The following is a 20204-nucleotide window of genomic DNA, read 5'->3' as shown; positions in this document are numbered from 1 at the left end:
TTTTATCTGAAATTCAGACGCGGCCAGGCGTCCCGTCTTACTTGCTGATCCGGCGCCCCCCCCCCATTTCTGTGGGTCCTCATCCTGTCCACCTCCTGTCCCCTTTCTCACATGCTCAGTGTCACCCTCTGTTCAGGGGCTTCAGAGGTGCGTTTTGTTCCCCTTCCTGAGACGGGCGGGGCCTTGGGCAGTGGGGAGACCGACACCCTTTCTTTCTGCTCCTCCCCTAGGGCTCCCTGCGCTGGTCGTGGCCATTTCTGTGGGATTTACCAAGGCCAGAGGGTACAGCACCATGAACTAGTGAGTCGGGGCGGGGTGGGGACGTGGTGGAGGCCGCACGGCTCCCCCAGACCCTCCCCCTGCCCTAGAAGGTGAGGGCTGGCTGGGCGCCCATCTCACAGATGAGAGAGTCAAGGTTGGGCGAGAGTGAGGGCCCCGGGAGCTGGAGGCCGGGCCCTGGGGAGGCACCTGCCTCCCATCAGCCAACTCCTCCCGGTGGTGGGCAGCGGGGTGAAGAGAAACAGGGCTTGGGGCGGTTGGAGCCTCATTTCCTCCTTCCATGGCCTTGGACAGGTGCCTTAGCCTCTCAGAGCCTCAGTTTCCCCATCCGCATGATAGGGGATGCGCCCCTGCACCAGTGTGGGGATAAGGGGGGCTGTATGGCCCCTGGGCAGGCGGGGCAGGTGGGGGTGCCCATTTCACAGATGAAGTCACTGAGGCCCTGAAGGGTCGGCTGGGTCAGGTCCAGGGGCCTCAAATGCCAAGCCAGGAAGCTCGGGATTATCCTGGAGGCCGTGTGGCTTCCCAAGATGGGGGGAAAGGAGCCAAGGCCTGGGGGGCCATGGCTGTGGATGTGGGGAAGAACGGGCAGTGAGAGCCAGGAGGAGGGGCCGACAGGGCTGCGCAGGCCTGGCCCACTGCAGAGCCCCAGGGGGACAGGACGTGACCAGGCCCTGAGGCGCCCCCCTGCACTCGAATGAGGACCCGTGGGGTGAGTACTGGGAAGGAAGTTTGAACACCATCCCCAGGGCTGACAGGAAGGAGCACCCAGCCTGCTGGGCTCAGGGATGCATCAGGAGGAGGCGGGGTGTCGCAGCGGGATTCTGAAGGATGGAGAGCTGTGCACTGGGCACATGGTGTGGCATAGAGAGCTCGGGGCAGAGGACACAGCACGTGCAGGAAGCCGAGCAGCCTTCACTGGGCTCAGGGCTCCTGTGGACTGCCCTGGGTGGTGCCCAGGAGATTTGGGGAAGTAAGGCTGGGGCTGGTGACCGAGTTTGGTGGAGGGCGCAGGTCATGGTGTGAGCAGAGGGCCTGGGTTGAGTGGGTGGGTGGAAGTCCAGGCCGTGGACCCAGCCCAACAATTTGGCATCACGTCAGGAAAGAGGGTCTGCACGTGAGATTGGGGAGGGTCTGTGAGGCAAGTTGGGGAGCCCAGGCCTGGGGGGAGAGTCGGGGGAGGGGGATGGTCAGGGTCCCTTCCTCTGGCGGCCTGGCCCTCTGCTGTGTGGTCCCCCGCTGTGGACCTGCTTCTTCATCCGTAAACTTCGTCTGTCAGCTGTCTGGGGGCTCCCGTGGGTTCTGAAGCTAAAGAACGTGCGGTCACCTGGCTTCCTCCTGCCCCTTCTCAGCGTCACGCCGCCCTCCTGGGAAGCTGGTGGTGCCCAGGGTGTGACTGGATGGGGGCTCACGCCTGGTCGCTAACCAGCCTGTCTCCCTCCCCAGCTGCTGGCTCTCCCTGGAGGGGGGACTGCTGTATGCCTTCGTGGGACCGGCCGCGGCCGTCGTGCTGGTACTGACCCCCGTCCCGACATCCCAGGCTGAGCCCCTCGCCTCCCCCTGGGTCGAACTTGGGTTTTACCTGCTGCCCCATCAGGGTTGCCAAGGTCACCAGGGGTGGGTGGTGTCCACAGATTCCCCCCCTCCCCGACCTGCCGCAGGTGTGCAGAGGCACGGCTGGGCTGGCGGCCTTGTGTTTCTCTGAGCACATTCTGCCTGATGGCTGGACCCCGGCGGTGTACCTGTCAGGAGGCCTTACAGATTTGATGAGCGAGTGACCATAGGGCGGGGAAGGCGGACAGGCGGATGACCGGGACAGCAGGGGCGTGGCTGGGCCTGGGACTTTTCCCTCGATGGGGAGCCCGTCGCCCCCGGAGGAGGGAAGCACCTCCCCTTGCTTGATCCTCAGTGGGTTTTTTTCCTGCTGTGCCCACATCCGCTCAGTGAGGGTTGAGAGACAGTGCCACACGCACACAGGGTTATTGTCACCCGGTTACGGATGAGCAGGGCGAGGCTGGGGGGTATCCCGAGATCGATGGCTTCTGCCAGGCCTGGCTCAGAGCCCATCTCGCCCTCCCCTCCCGCCTGCCCCCAGGAAAGGGCATCGCATCTGCAGAGTCCTGCTGTCCGGGCAGGGCCACACCTTGTTGCCCAGGGCACCCAGGGGAGGCTGAGCCTGCCGGGGGCACGAGTTGGGGGAGCCGGGGGGGGGGTGGCATTAGTGGGCAGAATCCGTGGGCCAGCCCCAGCCAGAACCAGCTCCTTTATTCCTGGAAGACGGCGGGCAGGGAAGCGGCAGTGTGCCGGGCATTTGAATGCCACTAGGCAGTGGGCCGGGCCTTCTAAGGGCAGGCGCCCCAGGAGGGGCAGGGGGGGGGATGTCAGAGGCAGGAGCCCCCCAGGTCCCTTCCCACAAAGCATCTGGAGGGCAGGGCCGGTCCTGACCCGCCGTGCGCTCCTGCCCGGGGCTCCTCCCGTAACACAGGGGACACGCAGGGAAAGGCAGGCACAGAGCCTGCTGCAGGCGGGGCGGCGGCCACTGGTGTCCTGCCCTCTCCCGCCCCAGCGCTGCCACCCGGGAAAGCTGCTTTCACCCAGACGGCCAGGAGGCAGGGCTGGGGTGTGTGTGCGGCCACGAGCTTGGCTCTGTGGGGCTGCGGGGAGTCGGCCTCCCCAGACCTCCGGGTCCAGGGACCCATGGAGTCCCTGTCCCCGCCTGAGACGCAGGAACGTGGCTGGGGGTCAGGTAGCCTCTCTGCAGAGTGGAAGCCCTAGGGGAGTGAGGATGTGAGCTGGGAGCCCCCTCCACGCAGGCGAGGAGGCCAGAGGGGAGGGGAGACCAGGGCCTGCAGGCCGTGGAGGAGGTGGATGGCTGGGACGCTGGGGCAGCTTCTCTTTGTCTAGGCGGCAGTCTGGGGGGGCAGTAGGAGAGTAGCCTCAACACCCAGAAGCACCTCCAGGGCCAGGTGCCCCGCGGTGGGGGATTGAGGGAAGAGGCCTGCGGGGTGGCAGCCCTGGCTTAAGGCCCCGAAAGGGCTGCGCGGCGCGGAGAGCAGTGTGGCTCCGGCAGAGCCAGGCAGGAGGCGTCCCGGGGAGGCGTCAGGTCCAGCTTGAGCTGGGCGAGCTCGTGTGTGGAAGGCGCACGAGTTGCAGGGGCGCTAAGGAGGGGACGCGGGGCGAGCCTGGGTGTGGGCGGTGGCTGGACTGGAGGCCCCCTGAGGTCCCTTCTGTGGTCTGAGTGGGACAAGTGCCCCAGCAGCGTGGTTCGGCCAGCCCGCTCGCGTGTTTGACTGTTCTGGTCAGTCCCACTCCGGGCAGGGGCAGCCTCACCGTGACCCCAGCCCGACCTCTGACCTCTGGACTCCATCCCTGATGGAATCCCAGCTTCATAAACTGCCGACCCCAGTGGCGATGGCCATGGGCCTGGGGACCCGTCATGTGGGAGGCTCGAGACGCGGTGCCCAGCCCTGGGCGGGGGGTGGGGGGGTGGGGGCCGTGTGGCACGGAGAACCCCACCTAGCGGCTGGGGCTGTGGGAGGAGACGGTGGGGTAAAGGGACGACAGCGTGAGAGCAGCCGGCAGAGCCCCCCTCCTGACCCGGGGGCCCCCCACAGCCGCCCCTCCCTGCCCCGCAGGTGAACACATGGTCCCCCTCCTGACCCGGGGGCCCCCCACAGCCGCCCCTCCCTGCCCCGCAGGTGAACATGGTCATCGGGATCCTGGTGTTTAACAAGCTCGTGTCCAAGGACGGCATCACTGACAAGAAGCTGAAGGAGAGAGCAGGGTAGGACGGGGCCGCCGCGCCACGCCCCACCTGCAGTCCAAACGACCCAGAGCCCAGCCACCCTCGAGCCCCACCCCCCTCCCAAGCAAGTAGGAAATGGAGGCGCAGAGGGCTGCGTGGCCAGCCCCGCCTTGCTTTGTGCCTCAGTTTCCCCATCTGCCCCATGACAGAGCAGGGCCTCCGTAAGTTCTCAGAAACGATGGAACTGATCGCTTTTGGAGACCCCAGGCCCACCAGAGTAGGGGGAGGGTGCCCCGGGCTTCTCCCTTCCCCACCGTGGGGTTGGGTGACCCTGAACCAGGACGTGGCCTGCCCATCCTTGTGATGCCTTCAGCATGGGGACAGTGCAGGGGCCGGGCCGGATGTTCCTCCCACCTGGGAGCCTGAGCTCAGAGAGGGCAGTGCCTGGCCAGAGGGCGCACAGCACTGCAGGTGGGCGGTCCTGAGTGGCTGTGGTGCCCAGCCCTGGGGGAGGAGCAAGCTTGGAAGGGTGCTTCTCCTCCGGCTGCCAGGGGACAGGAGCACCCTGGTCTCGGCGGCCCTGCCATCACGGGTGGGGCCAACTGTGGGCTGGGACAGGCCCCCTCTCTCCTGCCCCAGCACTGAGCCGTCCTCACCTCGCCTCTGCCCACTGCTCTGTCTGTCCCTCTGCCCTGACTGGTGTCTGCGTGGGGGTCCCCACCCCCTCCTCCACCACCCCTCCGTGCCAGTCCTGCTTGGTCTCTGTCTCTCATTGTCTCTCTCCCTCCCCCTGTCTTCCTGCTCTTGCTTTTCCCCGGGAACGAGAGCTTCTGGAATCCTTCCCCTTGGGTCCCTGGTGGGTTCTGTCCTGGTTAGAAACTTGTTTTGGGGGAGGAGTGTGACCCTGGAGAGCCTGCGGTGGCTGGGAGCCTGTCCTGACCGTCTGTGGGCCTGGGTCCTACACTCTCTGGGCCTCTTCTCTGAGTCTGTGAAGTGGGGATTGGCAGGCTCACCCCCCCCCCAGCCCAGCCCAGTGCACACTGCCACCCACACGTGCTCCCAGAACAGTGGGTCACACACGGAGGAGGCCCCGGGGTGCGCAGGGGGTCGGCGCCAGTGAGGCGCGGCGCGCCCACCCCGCAGCACTGTCTCATTTGCTCCCTGCAGTAACTCTTGAGGCAGGGTCTGCTGTCTTGTGCCCACTTCACAGCTGAGCAGACCGAGGCTGAGGCCTGGGAGTGGCTGGTGGAGCAGGGCTGGGCTGCTAAATCAGAGCCCAGTGTGTCCGGGTGGCCCCCTGCGCCGTTGGGCCCCTTCCCCAGGTGCAGCGGTGCCACGGCTCAGCAGCTCGCGAGGACCCGCCCGTGAGGCCGCAGCAGCCCTGCTCCCACCCAGACAGGAGGCACCCCATGCTCTCTGTGCCCACGCGCACAGGCACACACGCTCAGGGCTGGCAGGGAGGCCACTGCCCAGGTAGCTCACAGACGCCCCCGCTGACCGTCTGGCGAACCCCTTGCTCCTTGGCGGGGGCAGTGCCTGGTCAGACCAGATGTGGGCCGACCAGAGGGAAGGGACAGGCTGCGCCCAGGTGTCCTGCGTTTTTGTGTGAATGTGGGCGGATAGCGTCACCCTCCCGCTGGACGTGGACGCACACGGGTCCCAGCCCTGCCCTGCCTCAGGCCAGCCGCGTCCAGCCCCCGCTCTCCACCCCTGCCCCCGCCGGGCTCCGGGTGTGTCAGGTGGAAAGAGGCCTGAGGACCCCGTCCCCGCCCACAGCGCCCCGGGGCCCTGTCCCCGCCGGGGGAGGCTCGGGCTGGACGCCATCTGGTTGCTTTTGCTGTCCCCGCCCCCACCCCCACCCCGTGTCTGCCAGAACAGTTTTGCTTTCGTTTCAGTCTTTTAATTTCACTTGCAGTCAGCTGCCCCGGGCCCCCCTCGGGCGCGCCCTCAAATGTGCCGAGTGTGGAGCCCTCTCTGCGGCCGCCGCCACCTCCGAAGCCGCCAGTAACGCCATGTTAGTGCCGCTCATCGCCCGCCCGTCCGCCCGCCCGCCGGGCTCTGCTCGCCTCAGTTACATTTTGTTTGTTTTAAGCTTTTTCTGTCATTTCTGTCATCTCTGCCGTCCACCCCAGGGGGCCTAGGCAGCCCCTGCCCGCCCCCCCCATGCTCTGGCACCTCGTTTCCTGCCCTGCCCCCACCCCTCCCCGGCCAGGCTCCCCCAGTCCATCCTCCGGGGCCTCGCGGTATCAGACTGACCGGAGGGCAGGGAGCCGGGCCAGGCCTCGGGCCGCGAGAACACAGTCAGCTGGTGGCCGTCATCAGCGTGTGGTCACGCTGGGGTCGCAGCCCTCTGCGTGAGTGTGCAGGAGTGCGGCTTGTGTACGTGTCGGTCATGAATTTGAATGTGAGCGTGAGAGGCAGGCGTGGCCTTGGAAACAGGACGTGCTGGGGCAGCTGGCTTGTTCGCTGACCCCGGGCCGCCACCAGGGGTCTGTGAGCGGGGCAGGACCAGTGCGACCTGGGGTCCAGGGTGGATGCCAAATCCAGAGGGACCTTGGCTCAGATGACCCGAGAGTGGTCGTCTTGTCCCCAGACACACAGGTCCCCTGGGACCCTCCTGTTTGCTTCCTGGGATTCAGGGGCCCCGTGGAGAGGGCACTCCTGGCCGCGGGGAGCGAGTGAGCAGAGGTGGACACGGTTCCGGGGTGGGGACTTGTCCGGTGGAGCCAGAAACCTCCGGGAGGGCAGGCTGCTCCTCCCTGCTGGGGTCCACGGCCCAGGCGCCCTGGGTCTCCTTTGTTACACACGCAGGCCTGTGGGGTGGAGGACACAGCCTCCCAGCAGCCCTGCCCGCCCCCCCGCTGCCCCCATCCACACTCAAAGCCCCTCCCCCAGAGGCATCTGAGTTTCCAAAGGGGGGCGGGTGGTGCAGCTGCCGGGCCTCTCCCCCACCCGCCTCCTGTCCTCCCCAGTAGTCACGCCTGGACCTGCGTGACCCCTCCACAAGGCTCTCTGCAGAAATGTTTCAGAAACTGCAGAGGCTGGGCTGCAAGAATTTGAATAATTTACGGGTCCCCAAGCCCCGGCCATCTGCCAGCCTACTGCAGCATCAGGCAGTAAATGCCAGGCCTCAGGCCCGAGGGAAGATGACTCACGGTGGGATGGGAAGTTTCGGTGGGTGGGGGGGTCTGCGCCTCTTGCTCAGAACACGAGGAGCCGTGTCCAGGGCTCTGGCTCGAGCAGGCCTGCTTTGGAAGGGAGGAGACAGACTGCAGCGCCCCACCTGCCGCGGTGGGCACACTGAGGCCAGGCTGCCGTCACGGGAAGGCCCCCTTCTCTCAGGCCCTGTGCCAGGTGCGGCACAGCAGGTATGGAGGGGAGAACGCCCGCAGGTGCAGGTACCCCGCCCGGGAGGCCTCCGCCTGGATTGCCTGTCCTCAGTCCCGAGGGGGGCAGCAGGGCCCTGGAAGGGGAGGCGAGGAGAGCGGTCCGAGGTCTAGTTCTGGAGCCCGTGCTGTGCCCAGGGAAGAGGCGTGGGTGCTTCAGGGTGAGCGGTGGCTCTGGCCTGAGCCGCCGGGCAGGGGCCGGAGAGCCGTCCCCTGAGCTGGGGCAGGCCTTGGGAGGGGCAGGGTTAGAGGCTGCGTCCTGGAGGAGATACGGGGCTGGCCCTGGGACGGGGGACCCGGGTCACAGAGACGAGCTGAGGCGGACGTGGAGGCCCAGGGCCCTGCCTAGGGGGCGTGAGGGCAGAAGTTCCCCGCGGGGCTGGGCCCCTTGCAGGTCCAGTTGCAGGGGTGACGCGGCTTCAGTGGCTGAGCCAGGCTGGAGAGGGTGGAGAAACAGAGTGTACAGCCTGGGGGCGACCTCTGCCCCCGCCCCGGTCAAGGCCCCGCTGGTTTGGGGGTCCTTGACCTGGCCGGACACCAGCCTGTCTCCCCCCAGCCCCGGTGCCCCCAGCTCCTTCCTGGTGGCCTCCCCGAGGTTCTGTCCCACCTGTTCCTGCCTCTCCTTTTGACCAGGGTGATCCATAAGGGAGGAGGGGGTCCCGATGCCCCCACCCCTGGTGATAGTGGCAGGAACGCCGGGAGCCCCTGCAGGCAGTCGCCGGCCCGGGGGGCAGAGCTGACCCTGGCTATGGTCCTCAGGCCGCAGTGGCCCTGAGACTGGTGGTAGCGGCGGGGACGGGGTGGGGGTGGGTCAGGCAGGTTTCCGACCCTGTACTCCAGGCATCCTGCTGGTGCGCTGCCTGTCCCCACTCAGCCCCTTGGCTGGCGTAGTGTCCCTGCTGTGCGGACCGGGAGACAGGCTCAGAGTGGCCATGTGTGTAGGTGGTGCAGGGAGGGGCCGGCTGCAGAGGGCCATGCCTGCCTTGGGGGTGCTCCTGGAGCACTACTTGGAAGAAGGGGCAAAGGCTTCGGAGCAAAGGCAGGTCCTCCCCTGGGGAGGGCAGAGCAGGGCCCGCCAAGAGGAGGAAGCGCCTGTCGTCTCTGTTCCTGTCTGTCTGTCTGTCCGCCCCATGCCCTCCCCGCCTGGCCCTGTCTGTCTGTCATCTGTCTTCTTTCCTCACAGGTTTCTTCCTTCCTTCTCCCTGAGGAGTTCTCTGGTTTTCCCCCACCCCGCCCCCTTCTCTCTGTCCAGAGCTCAGAGGCCTCACCAAATGCCCTCCCCTGTGGCCATCTTGCAGTTCTGGCCCTGGACCCCTGGCTGGGGGCCTGAGGGCTCTGGGAGGAGAAACCTCTTCCCCCTTCCCCCAGCTCTCCCCCCTCCCTCCAGTGTGCCTCGCTCCCTGGGGCCTCCTGGACAGTCAGGAACCTTCGTCTTCCAGAGATCTCACCCCCACCCTCACTGTTGCCCAGCCCATTGGGACCACCGTCCTGAGTCCCCAGCCGCCCTGGGAGCCCTCGAGCTGGGGGTGTTGGGGCAGAACTCTGCTCCCCAGGAGAGGCGGCAGTGGGACTGAGTGGGAGAGGGTCTCTAAGGGGATGGAGAGGAGAGGATGCAGCCCAGGGCAGGGAAGGCCCAGTGGGGCCCCAAGGGAGATGTGCCCCAGGTGGGACGGGCAGCCTGGCTCCGGCCCCGGTGAGGGAGTTGGGCTGAGGCCGGGTCCCGGCCTGGGTGGCCCCTCCCAGGGGCAGGGCGTGGGCGGCAGGGCCCAGGGCAGCCCTGATGCCGCCCGCCCGCCGCCCCGTCCGCAGGGCCTCGCTGTGGAGCTCCTGCGTGGTGCTGCCGCTGCTGGCGCTGACCTGGATGTCGGCCGTGCTCGCTGTCACCGACCGCCGATCCGCCCTCTTCCAGATCCTCTTTGCCGTCTTTGACTCACTGGAGGGCTTCGTCATCGTGATGGTGCACTGCATCCTGCGGAGAGAGGTGGGCCGGCGGGCGGGCAGTCAGCCTTCTCCAGGCGCCACCTCCCCACGTGCTGCGGCGGGAAGGTTCTGGGAGGAGGCCGGCTAGTGGGGAGGGGCTGCTTCCTTGGCCCAGACTCTTCCGCAAGGCTGGACTTGGGCCCAGCACGCGGCCAGGGCTGCCAGGAATGGTCACTCATTAAAGTGACAGCTTCTTCTAGAAGACGCCCTGGTGCCCCGCGCTGACTCAGACCAAGGTAGCGGGTGGGCTCTGTCCTCCCGGGGCCCAGGGGCATGGGAGCCGCCGGAGGTGGGAACAGCTCTTGTGGCAGCTGAGACTCCCGTTCTGGCATTTTCTGGGCTTCTCCAGGAGGTTCAAGAGAAGGTTTTTACCAAACCATCCCGACTGCCCCCTGACCGGTAGCAATGGCTTGGGATGGGCCCCTATGTGAGGCGGGTGGGAATGTGAAAAACCACGCCTCTGGACGTCGGCGCATGGGAGTCCACTTCAGGGTCGTGGGGAGAGCAGCGGGGAGCACAGGGCAGCCGAGGGGCCTGAGGCCGGAGCGTCCCCGGATGCCGAGGGAGAGTCTGGAGTGGACGACCGTCCATCTGTCTGGTGAGGCAGCACTGCCCACCCAGCTTCCCCCGCCTGGAACTTCCTGTCCGGGGGGTGGACACCAGGGCCCTGGCCTGGCGGCCTGCACAGCTGAAGATGGGGATGCCACGCTGGGAACAGCTGAGTGTCCCCCCAGCTCACACCTGGGGGAGACGGGCCACCCCTCTCCAGGGGCTCCCATTGCAGGAAAGACATGAGGAGTGAAGACCTGACGTTTCTCATGTGGAAACAGCGTTTCCACCACCTGCAAATGTCCAGCCGGTCCCGAGCGTCCACTCTCAAGTCCTGAGGGCCTGAGGAGAGTCTCCCCGGGAAAGCCGCGGATCCGTCAGCACTGGAGCCACGGAGACAGCCCAGGAGGAGGCGACCTCACAGACCCACGTTGACGCCCTCGTGCCCCCGGCCCCCGACCTCCTCGCATTAGGGAGTCTCAGGACAGCCCCCCAAAGCAGCTACTGCCTGCTCCCCTTGGACAGACGGGGCGGGAGGGGGGCTGACCCAGGCTTGTGGTTCTCAGCTGCCTCGCTTCTGTGAAGCAAGACCCACAGCTGGGACGAAAGGACACCCTGAGAACGGAAAGGGAGTCTGCAGGAATTACAAGAGCAGGAATGGAAATGCTCAGTAGACAGGGCAGACAGAGGCCGTGTCCCTGAAAGGAGGGAAGGTGGAAAACGGAAAGTGATTAGAAGGTGGAGTCGGGTGAAGGAGCCCTGAGCGAGAACAGGAGGTGCAGAGGGAGGGCTTGCCGGGTGCCAGCACGGACGCGGGGGTGTCTGGAGCACCGGGTCGCTCCATCGGGAAACGAGAAGGTGGGGTCGGGATAAAGACCCCAAGCACGCCCGCGGGGGCTGGGCCAGAGGACACGCGGGCCAGACTTCTCTGTCTGCCCTCTGTGAGCTCTAGGGTCCTGTGTGCAGGGCCCGCGCTCAGGGGCCCTGCCGCCTGGGCCAGCTCGGCCGTGCTGGGGAAGATGGGCCAGGAGGGGCAGACAGAGGCCGGCCCCGGGGGCATGGACCGTTCCAGCAGGTGGACAAGCAGGGTCCTCGTCTGCGCCAGCAGAGCCTGGATGTCCTGAGGGGGGCAGAGTGGGGACGCTAGGCATCGGGGAACCCCAGCTGCTGTTCAGGCCAGCGTAGGACGTGCTCTCATGTCTGCCGTCCCCTGGGTGGAGGCCCACCCCTGCTGGGCACTTGGCAGGGCTTAGCGGGTGTTTGTCGGCCGGGTCAGCAAGTGCAAGGATGGGAGGAAGGCACACCTGTGGTGGGTGTGCTCTGAGTGTCCGGAGCTCTGAGGCCGGCAAGACCCTGGCCCTGCCTCTGACCAAGTCCCTCACAGCAGCACAGGCTCAGTGGCTGGGGTGAGTGGGAACAAGTCCGGGGGTCCATGGTGGGTCTACTGGGAGCCCTCCTCTCAGCTCTCCCCACCTTCACTCAGGACGCCTCCTCCAGGAAGCCCTCTGTGCTCAGCCCATCCCACCCTCCGTGCTTTAGCAGCCTGCACCTTCATTTATTCCCTTTGCTTCCCTCCGTGACCTCTGAAGCATTGGCTCCCTGAGGACAGGCACTTTGCTCACTGCTGCCCCCAGTGCCCGGCGCCTTCCATGGCAGGTGGAGGTGCCGCGCCCGTGGCTCTTGCCCGCATTGACCAGCAGCGTCCCTGGATAAGCGGGTCTCCTCCTCCTCCTCTGGCAGCTCCTTTCTGTTGACCAGCTCTGGGCTGGCTGCTCGCGTGGCCCCTTGCTTGGAGCCTCCCTTACCGTCCCCTCTGAAAAGTCCGAGGCCGTAATTGTTCATTTCCCTTTGGTGGAGCACGCTGGTCTCAGTGATAAGGGAGTGGGGGCCTGACCCCAGCTTGCCCCGGACATTCAGGGATGTGCAGGTCACGGTGACTCAGGACAGGTCTGGACACCAGGTGACCCACTTAGGCCAACAGTGGGCTCTTAACGACAGATTCCAGCTAGGAGGGCCTGCAGCGTATTCTCAGGGGCCCAGAACTCCATGTTTTTGAGTTTTCACCCAAAACGGGCATAGAGAGGGTGTCAAAGGTCAGAGGAGAGGCTGGGCCCCAAGCCTGGCTGCTGGCAAGGCTGCCCCGAGCCGCTGTCCCTTTTCCAGCTCGCAGATGAGCCTGTGCTCTTGGGAGCACCCCCTCCCGCACTGCAGGCCCTTCCCCACGGCACGTGGGCCCGTGTGCATCCGGGGCAGGGCTGCCCCTCGCTGAAATGCCGCCCTGGTGGGACTCAGCCTCACCTTCCTGGCATCGCGGTCACGGGGGGCGGGCTGCCCATCGACCGCCTCTGCTCTCACTCCCCAGGTCCAGGATGCTGTGAAGTGCCGCGTGGTGGATCGCCAGGAGGAGGGCAACGGGGACTCGGGGGGCTCCTTCCAGAATGGCCACGCCCAGCTCATGGTAGGGCTCGGGGCCGGGACGCAGGCTGCCCCTGCTTGGCACCCCCACTGGGCGTCTCCACCAGGCCCCAGCAGCCCAATTAGGAGGACCTCCAAGCCCAGTTTAAGGTTGGGGAAACGGAGGCTCGCCGAGGTGAAGTCCCCAGTCCAGGGTTTGGGGATGGGCAGGGTCCAGGTGACGAGGGATCTGGGCGGGGCTGGCGTCCACCCAAGCTTACCCCCTGGTACCAGCTGTGCCCTTTGGCCAGACACCACTCTCTGGGTGTCAGGCCCTCATCTCGGCTCCTGCCCCACTCTGTATGTCTTCCAGACTTCTCATTGCCCTCCACCCGGGACGGGCCCTAGCCTGTCCACTCACTCCCCACCCCACCATGGCCTCGTCCTCAACCAGATCCTCTAAGGACCTGACTCCCTGGTCTTCTGGCATTACACACACTGTCCAGCCCCAGGCACTGCACACCCTTGTCTGCTCCTGCTGCCCACTTTGTAGGTGTCACCTCCTCCAGGCAGCCCTCCCTGACCCCCATCAGGCCACCTGTTCAGACGTTGGTAACGTCCTGGGGGAACTCCCTGTGCTGTTATTGATGCCTGCCACCCGCTGGGTGCCCCCTGACAGGTGGGAGGTACTCCTTCAGTCTTTAGGTTGCTGGCCACCTCATGACGGTTGTGAGGGTCACAGGCAGGGCCTTGGCAGAAGCCAGCAGCCAGGCTCAGGGAGGCGTTTTCAAGGGTGAGGTGGGGGCCCACGGTGGAAGGAAGCCAGGTTCTGGACCTCCTGACACTTCTCCTGGCCTGATCCCTGACCTCTGGGCAAAGATCTTGTGATCTTCCCGACAACCTGACGTCTGCGTTTGCCAGGAAGGAACTTCCAGGCTTGACTGAGGGCCCCGCCATCCCCTGAGGCCCCACAGTCCCTGGAGAAGGCCACCTTCCAGCCTGGGGTGGCCCGAGCTGGGTTCCCCAACCGGCCGAGCTCCCTGAGGGCGGGGCCGAGGTCACCCACTTCCGCCTCCCCCAGCTCCTGGCCTGGGACGGGGCAGGTGCTGCAGCAGGCACCACGGCCAGTGCTCCAGGGGTAGCTGGTCCTGCCCTGGCACTGGACATTTGCGTCCCGACCCCACTCTGCCTCTGCTGGGCCAGCTGGTCTCCATTTCCTCATCCCCAGGTCTGTGGTGAGGACCAAAGGGGTGACGTGGGACAGGCCCCCCCCTCCCGGCACATCAGTGGGTGGTGGTGGCCTGGGCAGCAGGGCCTCTGGCGTGGGGCCCTCTGTGTGTCCCGTCCCATTGGAGGGACTCGAGGCCAAGGGCATGAGTGAGCTGTGCCTAATCCACGAATGCACTGGAGGGAGAGCGTGCTCACACGTGCATGCACGTTCACACGCCCACAGCTGTGCACACGCGGCGCACAGGGGCACACGGGGCTTCGCTGTGGGTGAACACGTCAGCCCGTGGGCACCCTTGGCCCTCAGGAGCGTGCGCGTGCGCGCACACACACGGCATCACACGCGCCACTCCGAGGTGTGGCTGCAGCTCCAGGGCGGCCCTTGCCCGCAGCGGGGCAGCAGCCCAGCCCTGCCCGCTCGCCTTCGGGCTCACTCTGCCCCGTCTCTGCCTTGCAGACCGACTTTGAGAAGGACGTGGATCTGGCCTGTAGATCAGGTGAGCGCCTGACAGGTGAGAGCGACAGGTGGCCCTTCCCCGGGCCCACTGCCTTTTCTTTTCTCCGTGCGTCTGTCTGCTTGTCTGCTTGTTCGTCCTCATCCCACCCCCGCCAACCACCTCCATGCCTCCCATCCCCCAGCCGCTCCCCTGAGGCTGCCAGCAGGTCTGTGGGGGCAGGAGCAGAAGCCTCCAGAAGACTGTCCTGGGGCTCAGGCCTGGCAGGTGCGCTGCACGTCCAGTGGTGGTGGAGCCCTTAGCGCTGGAAGGAACCACCTGGGGCCTCCCCCGCCCCAGCCCTGGCCGTCTCCTCTCCCTCAGCCCGCCCCCAGCCCTCAGCCTACCAGCCTCCTTGTAGGGACAGTGAGGCTGGGCCAGCTCTGTGAGTCCCGGAGCTGCCCTGCCCCCTGCCCCGCCTCCACCCCTCCCCCACCCTGCCTGCCCTCCCTCAAGGGCCCATGTTCTGTGTTGCCTCCTTTTCTTCACTGTTACTCCAGCCATGGAGGAGGGTTTGGTCGAGCTTTCAGATTGGGGGCCGTTAGTGGAAGCAGGAGGAGAGCAGTGAGAAGGACCCACTGCTGGGCCCCAGGCTTGCCATGAGCTTCTTGGAAGAAGGTGCAAAAGGGAATCAGTCGCCTAGTAGAAGGAAGCTGCCAGGCATCGCTCTTATGAGCCGGGAGCTTGGGGCAGGGAAAGGCAGTGTCTGGGGCTGTGGACGACTAGCTGGTTTTGGTTCCTCTGCTCTGTCAGATGTTTGTGGAGCATCTTTCCTAGAGATAGCCACGGGGAGGGGCTTACAGCCCTGGGTGGCGAGAGTCTGCTGCTGCCAGGTGGACCCCAGGAAGCCTTCCTTGAGGAGGTGACCTCTGGCTTGGGCTGGACAGGACGTGAACAGAGCATCCTTCCTGCCCCATCTTAGTCTTGTGTGCTCTAGCCAACCTCCCTGAGAGGAGAGGTGACCCCAAGACTTAGGGGCCTTTGGGGGCTTGGGCACAGCCCTGGGTAGTACCGGCCTCTCTGAGCCTCCAGTTCCTTCGTCATTAGTAACATGGCCCAGCCTGGCCCTTGGGCTCAAGAGGAGTGAGCGGCCTGCAGCTGTGGGCGGGTGGTGCTGGGTGGAGAGAAGGTAGAGACCGGCACGGGGCAGCTGGGGGCCCCGGCGAGCGCACAGGAGGCCTCCTGCAGCTGGATCTGAGCAGGGAAGGCCCACGGGGCTCGACACTGGCTCTGACGTAGACAGCCGGCGGGAAGGGACACACAAGGGAGAGGCAGCGAGGGAGGGAGCCTTTTCTGACCCTGACCCTGACCCTGACGCGAGGGGTGGGAAGCAGGTTTGGCAGGGAAGATGGTAGGTTCGTTGGGCCATGGGGACTGGGGGCAGAGCAGGACTGCAGACCTGGGTGCTGGTGTTGGCATCCGGAGGGTGGAGAAGAGAAGGAGCCCGAGACCTCTGGCCATCGGGGAGGTGGAGGAGGAGGACCAGGGCGGGCAAGTGACCAGCGGCCTGGGCAGCTCGGAGGGTGTGTGCTGAGTAGGTCGGCCGCGGGGAGCAGCTGGTGAGCTCTGGAGGCCGGGCGAGGGTGTGACGTGGGGGCCTGTCCACCCAGCAGTGCCAGCGTGGAGAGGGTTTCCAGAGGATCAGCCCCTAGTGGGCTGTGGACTGCAGCTCTGGGCCCTCTGTGGGCCAGTGGAGGCTGCACTGACTGGCAGGGGCGAGCCGGGCGGTTGGCAAGCCTGAGCCCAGGTCGGAGGTCCAGGCAGCCTGGTTCCCACTGCTGAACAGAAGAGAGGCTGGGCCCCCGGGAACAGCTGTCCCGCCCGCAGTGAGGGGCTGGGTCCCTACACTTCCAGGCGGCCCGGGCCGCCTCTCACTTGCCCTTCCCAGCTACTGTGGGTGGAGATCATTTGTCCTCTTGTGGAGAGGACAGAGAGGCGCCCCTGCGTCCCAGCCTTGTTTGAAAGGACAGAGAAGCTGCTGCAGCACCGAGCACAGGGCGGGTGCCCAGATCCGCCAGGAGGTCAGACCCAGCGGGACCCGGAGCCCCCTCCGCCTCCGGCCGCCCTGACCCCCCTCGCCTGTCCCTACAGTGCTGAACAAAGACATTGCAGCCTGCCGCACAGCCACCATCACGGGCACGCTCAAGCGACCATCTCTGCCCGAGGAAGAGAAGCTGAAGCTAGCCCACGCCAAGGCGCCCCCCAACTTCAACAGCCTGCCGGCCAACGTGTCCAAGCTGCACCTGCACGGCTCGCCCCGCTGCCCCGGCGGCCCTCTGCCCGACTTCCCCAACCACTCGCTGACCCTCAGGAAGGACAGGGTGCCCAAGTCGTCCTTTGTCGGCGATGGGGACATCTTCAAGAAGCTGGACTCGGAGCTGAGCCGAGCCCAGGAGAAGGCCCTGGACACGAGCTACGTGATCCTGCCCACAGCTACAGCCGTGCTGCGGCCCAAGCCCCAGGAGGAGCCCAAGTACAGCATCCACATCGACCAGATGCCCCAGACTCGCCTCATCCACCTCAACATGGCGCCCGACGCCGGCCTCCCCGCCCGCAGCCCGCCCTCCCGCCAGCCCCCCGAGGCGCCCCCCACCCAGCCCCCCCCGCCCCCGCCCCCGCCGCCCCCGCCCCCTCAGCAGCCCCTGCCCCCTCCCCCCACCCTGGAGTCAGCGCCCCCCAGCCTGGGGGAGCCTGGGGAGCCCGCTGCCCACCCGGGGCCCAGCACGGGGGCTGGGACGAAGAATGAGAACGTCTCCACCTTGTCCGCGAGCTCCCTGGAGGTAAGGGCAGCCTTGGGGGCTAGTGGACAAGGGACAGGTGCGTTGTGGGCACTGCGGGTTTGGGCGGTGGCTCCACGGGTGGGGCTCGCAGCCAGCCTCAAGGAGCCCAGGCCTGGGAAGCCCGGGGGCCAGCATCACCCCTGTTGGAATGAGTCCTGTTGGCAGGAAGGGAACCTGAGGCCTGTGTAGGGGAGGACTTGCCTTCCCCTTCCCTTCCCCTTCCCCTTCCCTTCCCCTTCCCCTTCCCTTCCCCTTCCCTTCCCTTCCCCTTCCCCTTCCCTTCCCTTCCCCTTCCCCTTCCCTTCCCCTTCCCCTTCCCTTTCCCCTTCCCTTCTCCTTCCCTTCCCCTTCCCTTCCCCTTCCCTTCCCCTTCCCCTTCCCCTTCCCTTCCCCTTCCCTTCCCCTTCCCCTTCCCCTGCGGGCGAGTGGCAGGGCTCTGCCTGGAGGGGGCAGCATCTACCTGTTCTCCAGCCACGCTCCGCGCACCGCCGGGCCTGCTGGGCCACCGTGACTGGGAGCTTGTGCCTGTGCTGAAATGGCCACTTGTCAGGTGGTCGCCCTCGGTGGTGGTCTCACCCATCACTTAAGGGCTCGAGAGCTTTCGGCCTGGACACTGAGCTAGACTTGAAGCGGCTTGAGTCTAGTTCCTTCCATGGTTGGGCACTCAGCGGCAGCAAGGCTCCCTTAGACCAACCTAAAACCTGCAGTTGACCCCCGAGCCCTGCTCAGCCTGTAGGACAGGGCCTCAGAGACGGCAGGGGTGGGGAACAGCCAGGCCCAGCACCCTCGGGGAGCCCCACCCTCCCCAGGCTGGGTTCCCACCTCCTGGCTCATGGCCTCTGGTGAATGCAGCCCCGGGTACCAGCTCTGTGGCCGGCCAGCAGTGCCACAGCCTTGTGTCCAGGTCTCCTTGTGCCTGGGAGCGGGTCCTGGGCCGCCTGAGCTGGATACCCTTGCCCAGCCCTGGCACTGGCCTCAGGGTGGCACAGAAGGTGAATGAGGGTTCGTCCACAGGGTGCCCCTGCCTTCTGGGTCCTTGGGCTTCTGTTTCCTTACGTCCAGTGGCCCTTCTTTCTATCCACCCTCTTCTTCCAGGGTCCCCGGCTGGGCTCCCGGTGTCTCTGGGCAGGGTTGGCCTACAGGGGGCTTGGGCACTGAGACCGATAGCTTCAGTGTAGTCAGAGGTGTGTTTGCCAGGACCAAGGGTGGGCAGGGGTGAGGGGGTCCCTGGCCTCCCTCATCCTCAGGCAGGAGCTTGTGGTCTGGGGGATTTGGGGAACTGCTTGCGAACGTGCACAAATCCCTTCTCCCCACAGAGGCGGAAATCGCGCTATGCGGAACTGGACTTTGAGGTGGGTCCTGGCGTCCCCCTGTCCCGATTACCTGGGCCCAGGCTTTCCAACAGGCAGGGAGGGGCTGGGGAGGAGGACCCTGCCCTGACGGGGAGGCCAGTCCCCAGGAGCCTCCGCTGGGCGGGGGCGGGGGCGGGGCAGGGCAGCCCCTCTCCCGGCTCAGGACCGCCGCCCCTCCTCCCCCCGCAGAAAATCATGCACACCCGGAAGCGGCACCAGGACATGTTCCAGGACCTGAACCGGAAGTTGCAGCACGCCGCCGAGAAGGACAAGGATGCGCCGCTGGGCCCGGACAGCAAGGTCTGGAGGGCGGGGCTGAGGGTGGGGAGGGGGTGGGGGGCAGGGTCTCAGGGGCGGAGCCTGGGCGGGGCTGTGGGACAGCCCTTAGGTAAGCTCTTCTCTCCTTCCTCCGGCCCTACTTCGTTCGTTCATTTGTTCCTTCACTCAACCTTTCCCAAGGACTGGCCTGACCCAGCCTATGCTAGACCCTAGAGGGACAGGGCAGGTGGATGGGTCTGTCCCAGGGGCCATCTAGAAGCTGGGTTGTGGCTGGGCTGGGGGAGCCTGGGTAAGCTGGACTCAGAGCCAAGCGAGGGGTGCTGGGTGGGAGGCGGCCTCCAGCTGCCCTTCCCTGCAGGCCAGCCCGACTCACCCAACGGCAGGGGTCACGACCCTCGCACGGTCCAGGAAAGGCTCTGCGCCCGCGCTCACCCGTCCGTGCCGGGGTCTCCTTGCCGCCCGCACCTACCCTTCCTCACTATACGCCTTCTTTTCTCCACTCCCCATCCGTTCTGCTCTGTGTCTCTACGTCGGGGCCCTCACCCGCTCCGCTGCCCGCCGGCCAGCAGCCAGAAAAGCAGCAGACGCCCAACAAGCGGCCCTGGGAGAGTCTCCGAAAAGCGCACGGGCCCCCCGCCTGGGTGAAGAAAGAGCTGGAGCCGCTGCCGCCATCACCGCTAGAGCTGCGGAGCGTGGAGTGGGAGAAGTCGGGCGCCACCATCCCGCTGGTGGGTCAGGACATCATCGACCTCCAGACCGAGGTCTGAGCGGGCGGGCGGCGGCCACGCACCGGGCCACGGAGGAGGGATGCTGCTCTGTCCGCTCCTGCCACAGGACGGGCACAGGCACGCTCACGGGCGGCGGGCAAGGCCCGCGCCCCGGCCTCAGGGCGCTCGGACGGCGGCCAGGCAGAGGCCCGCAGTGCTGGGACCAGAGCCAGACGGGACAGGAGGCGGCGGCCCCGGTGGGCACAGGGCTCCGGAGGCCCGAAGGTGCCTCAGACTCTGCCCTCCTCCGGCCCAGCCCCGGCGGGCGGGCAGGCCACCGTGGACAATGGCCAGGCCAGGTGCGCCCAGCATCCCTGGGGTGCCCACCTGAGCTGCTGCAGCAGAGGACCAGCCTGCTTGGCCTGGCCAGCCTGGCACCGTTTTTTAGACCCCCCCATCCCTCGGGAAGCAGCCAGCCCCCCCGCACCCTTCCAGGGCCCAGGGGCCCCTCCCCAGACCCAGGCGGAGAGCACAGCCCTCCCACCTACACCACCCCAGGGGCAGGACCAGAAGCCCACTCCAGGAAGAAGCAGGGGTGGGGAATCTATTTTTTCTCTCCTTTTCTTTTCTTCAATAAAAAGAATTAAAAACCCACGTCCTCACTGTGTGGCCCTCCTCTGTGCGGCACGCAAGCCAGCACCCTGGCGGGCTAGGGGTGGTCTTTGCTGACCTCGGTCCCTGGGTCCGGGGGGACTGGGGAGGCCTAGTGGGCACCGCGCCCCGCCTGCCGTCAGGCCCATTTCTGAGCCTGAGCTCTGAAATGCTCGCCCAGAGAGTGCAAGTGCGGGATCCCGCCTCTCCTCCGTGCTTCCAGCAGGGGGCAGCCGGAGCTGCCGCAGGGAGCTGGCTAGAGAACTTCCAGGCTTGGGGGTGGAGGGCGGCTATGCAGATCCTCTCCCCTCAGGCTGTGCACCCCACCCCGGGAAGCCAGACAGAACCCCTGGGCTCCGAGAGGCAACAGACAGAGGCCAC

General features: G+C 66.4%; 1 protein-coding gene across 1 annotated transcript in view; it reads left to right on the top strand.

Annotated features, from left to right (window-relative positions):
• Positions 1-19781, top strand: part of ADGRB1 (adhesion G protein-coupled receptor B1) — a 70315-nt gene extending 50534 nt beyond the window's left edge. The window contains exons 21-31 of the mRNA XM_089898655.1: positions 231-300; positions 1726-1792; positions 3978-4063; positions 5940-6038; positions 9220-9391; positions 12302-12397; positions 14018-14072; positions 16146-16834; positions 18151-18186; positions 18376-18486; positions 19032-19781. Of these exons, the coding sequence (XP_089754781.1) occupies positions 231-300; positions 1726-1792; positions 3978-4063; positions 5940-6038; positions 9220-9391; positions 12302-12397; positions 14018-14072; positions 16146-16834; positions 18151-18186; positions 18376-18486; positions 19032-19232 (1682 nt within the window). The 3' untranslated portion in view covers positions 19233-19781. The remainder of the gene's footprint in view (positions 1-230; positions 301-1725; positions 1793-3977; positions 4064-5939; positions 6039-9219; positions 9392-12301; positions 12398-14017; positions 14073-16145; positions 16835-18150; positions 18187-18375; positions 18487-19031) is intronic.
• Positions 19782-20204: the final 423 nt, after the last annotated feature.

The sequence above is a fragment of the Delphinapterus leucas genome, chromosome 17 (assembly GCF_059928025.1).
Source record: "Delphinapterus leucas isolate spDelLeu-1000000601 "Yukka" chromosome 17, BTC_Dleu_Yukka2, whole genome shotgun sequence".
Lineage (NCBI taxonomy): Eukaryota > Metazoa > Chordata > Mammalia > Artiodactyla > Monodontidae > Delphinapterus > Delphinapterus leucas.
This window is presented reverse-complemented; position numbering and strand designations above follow the sequence as displayed.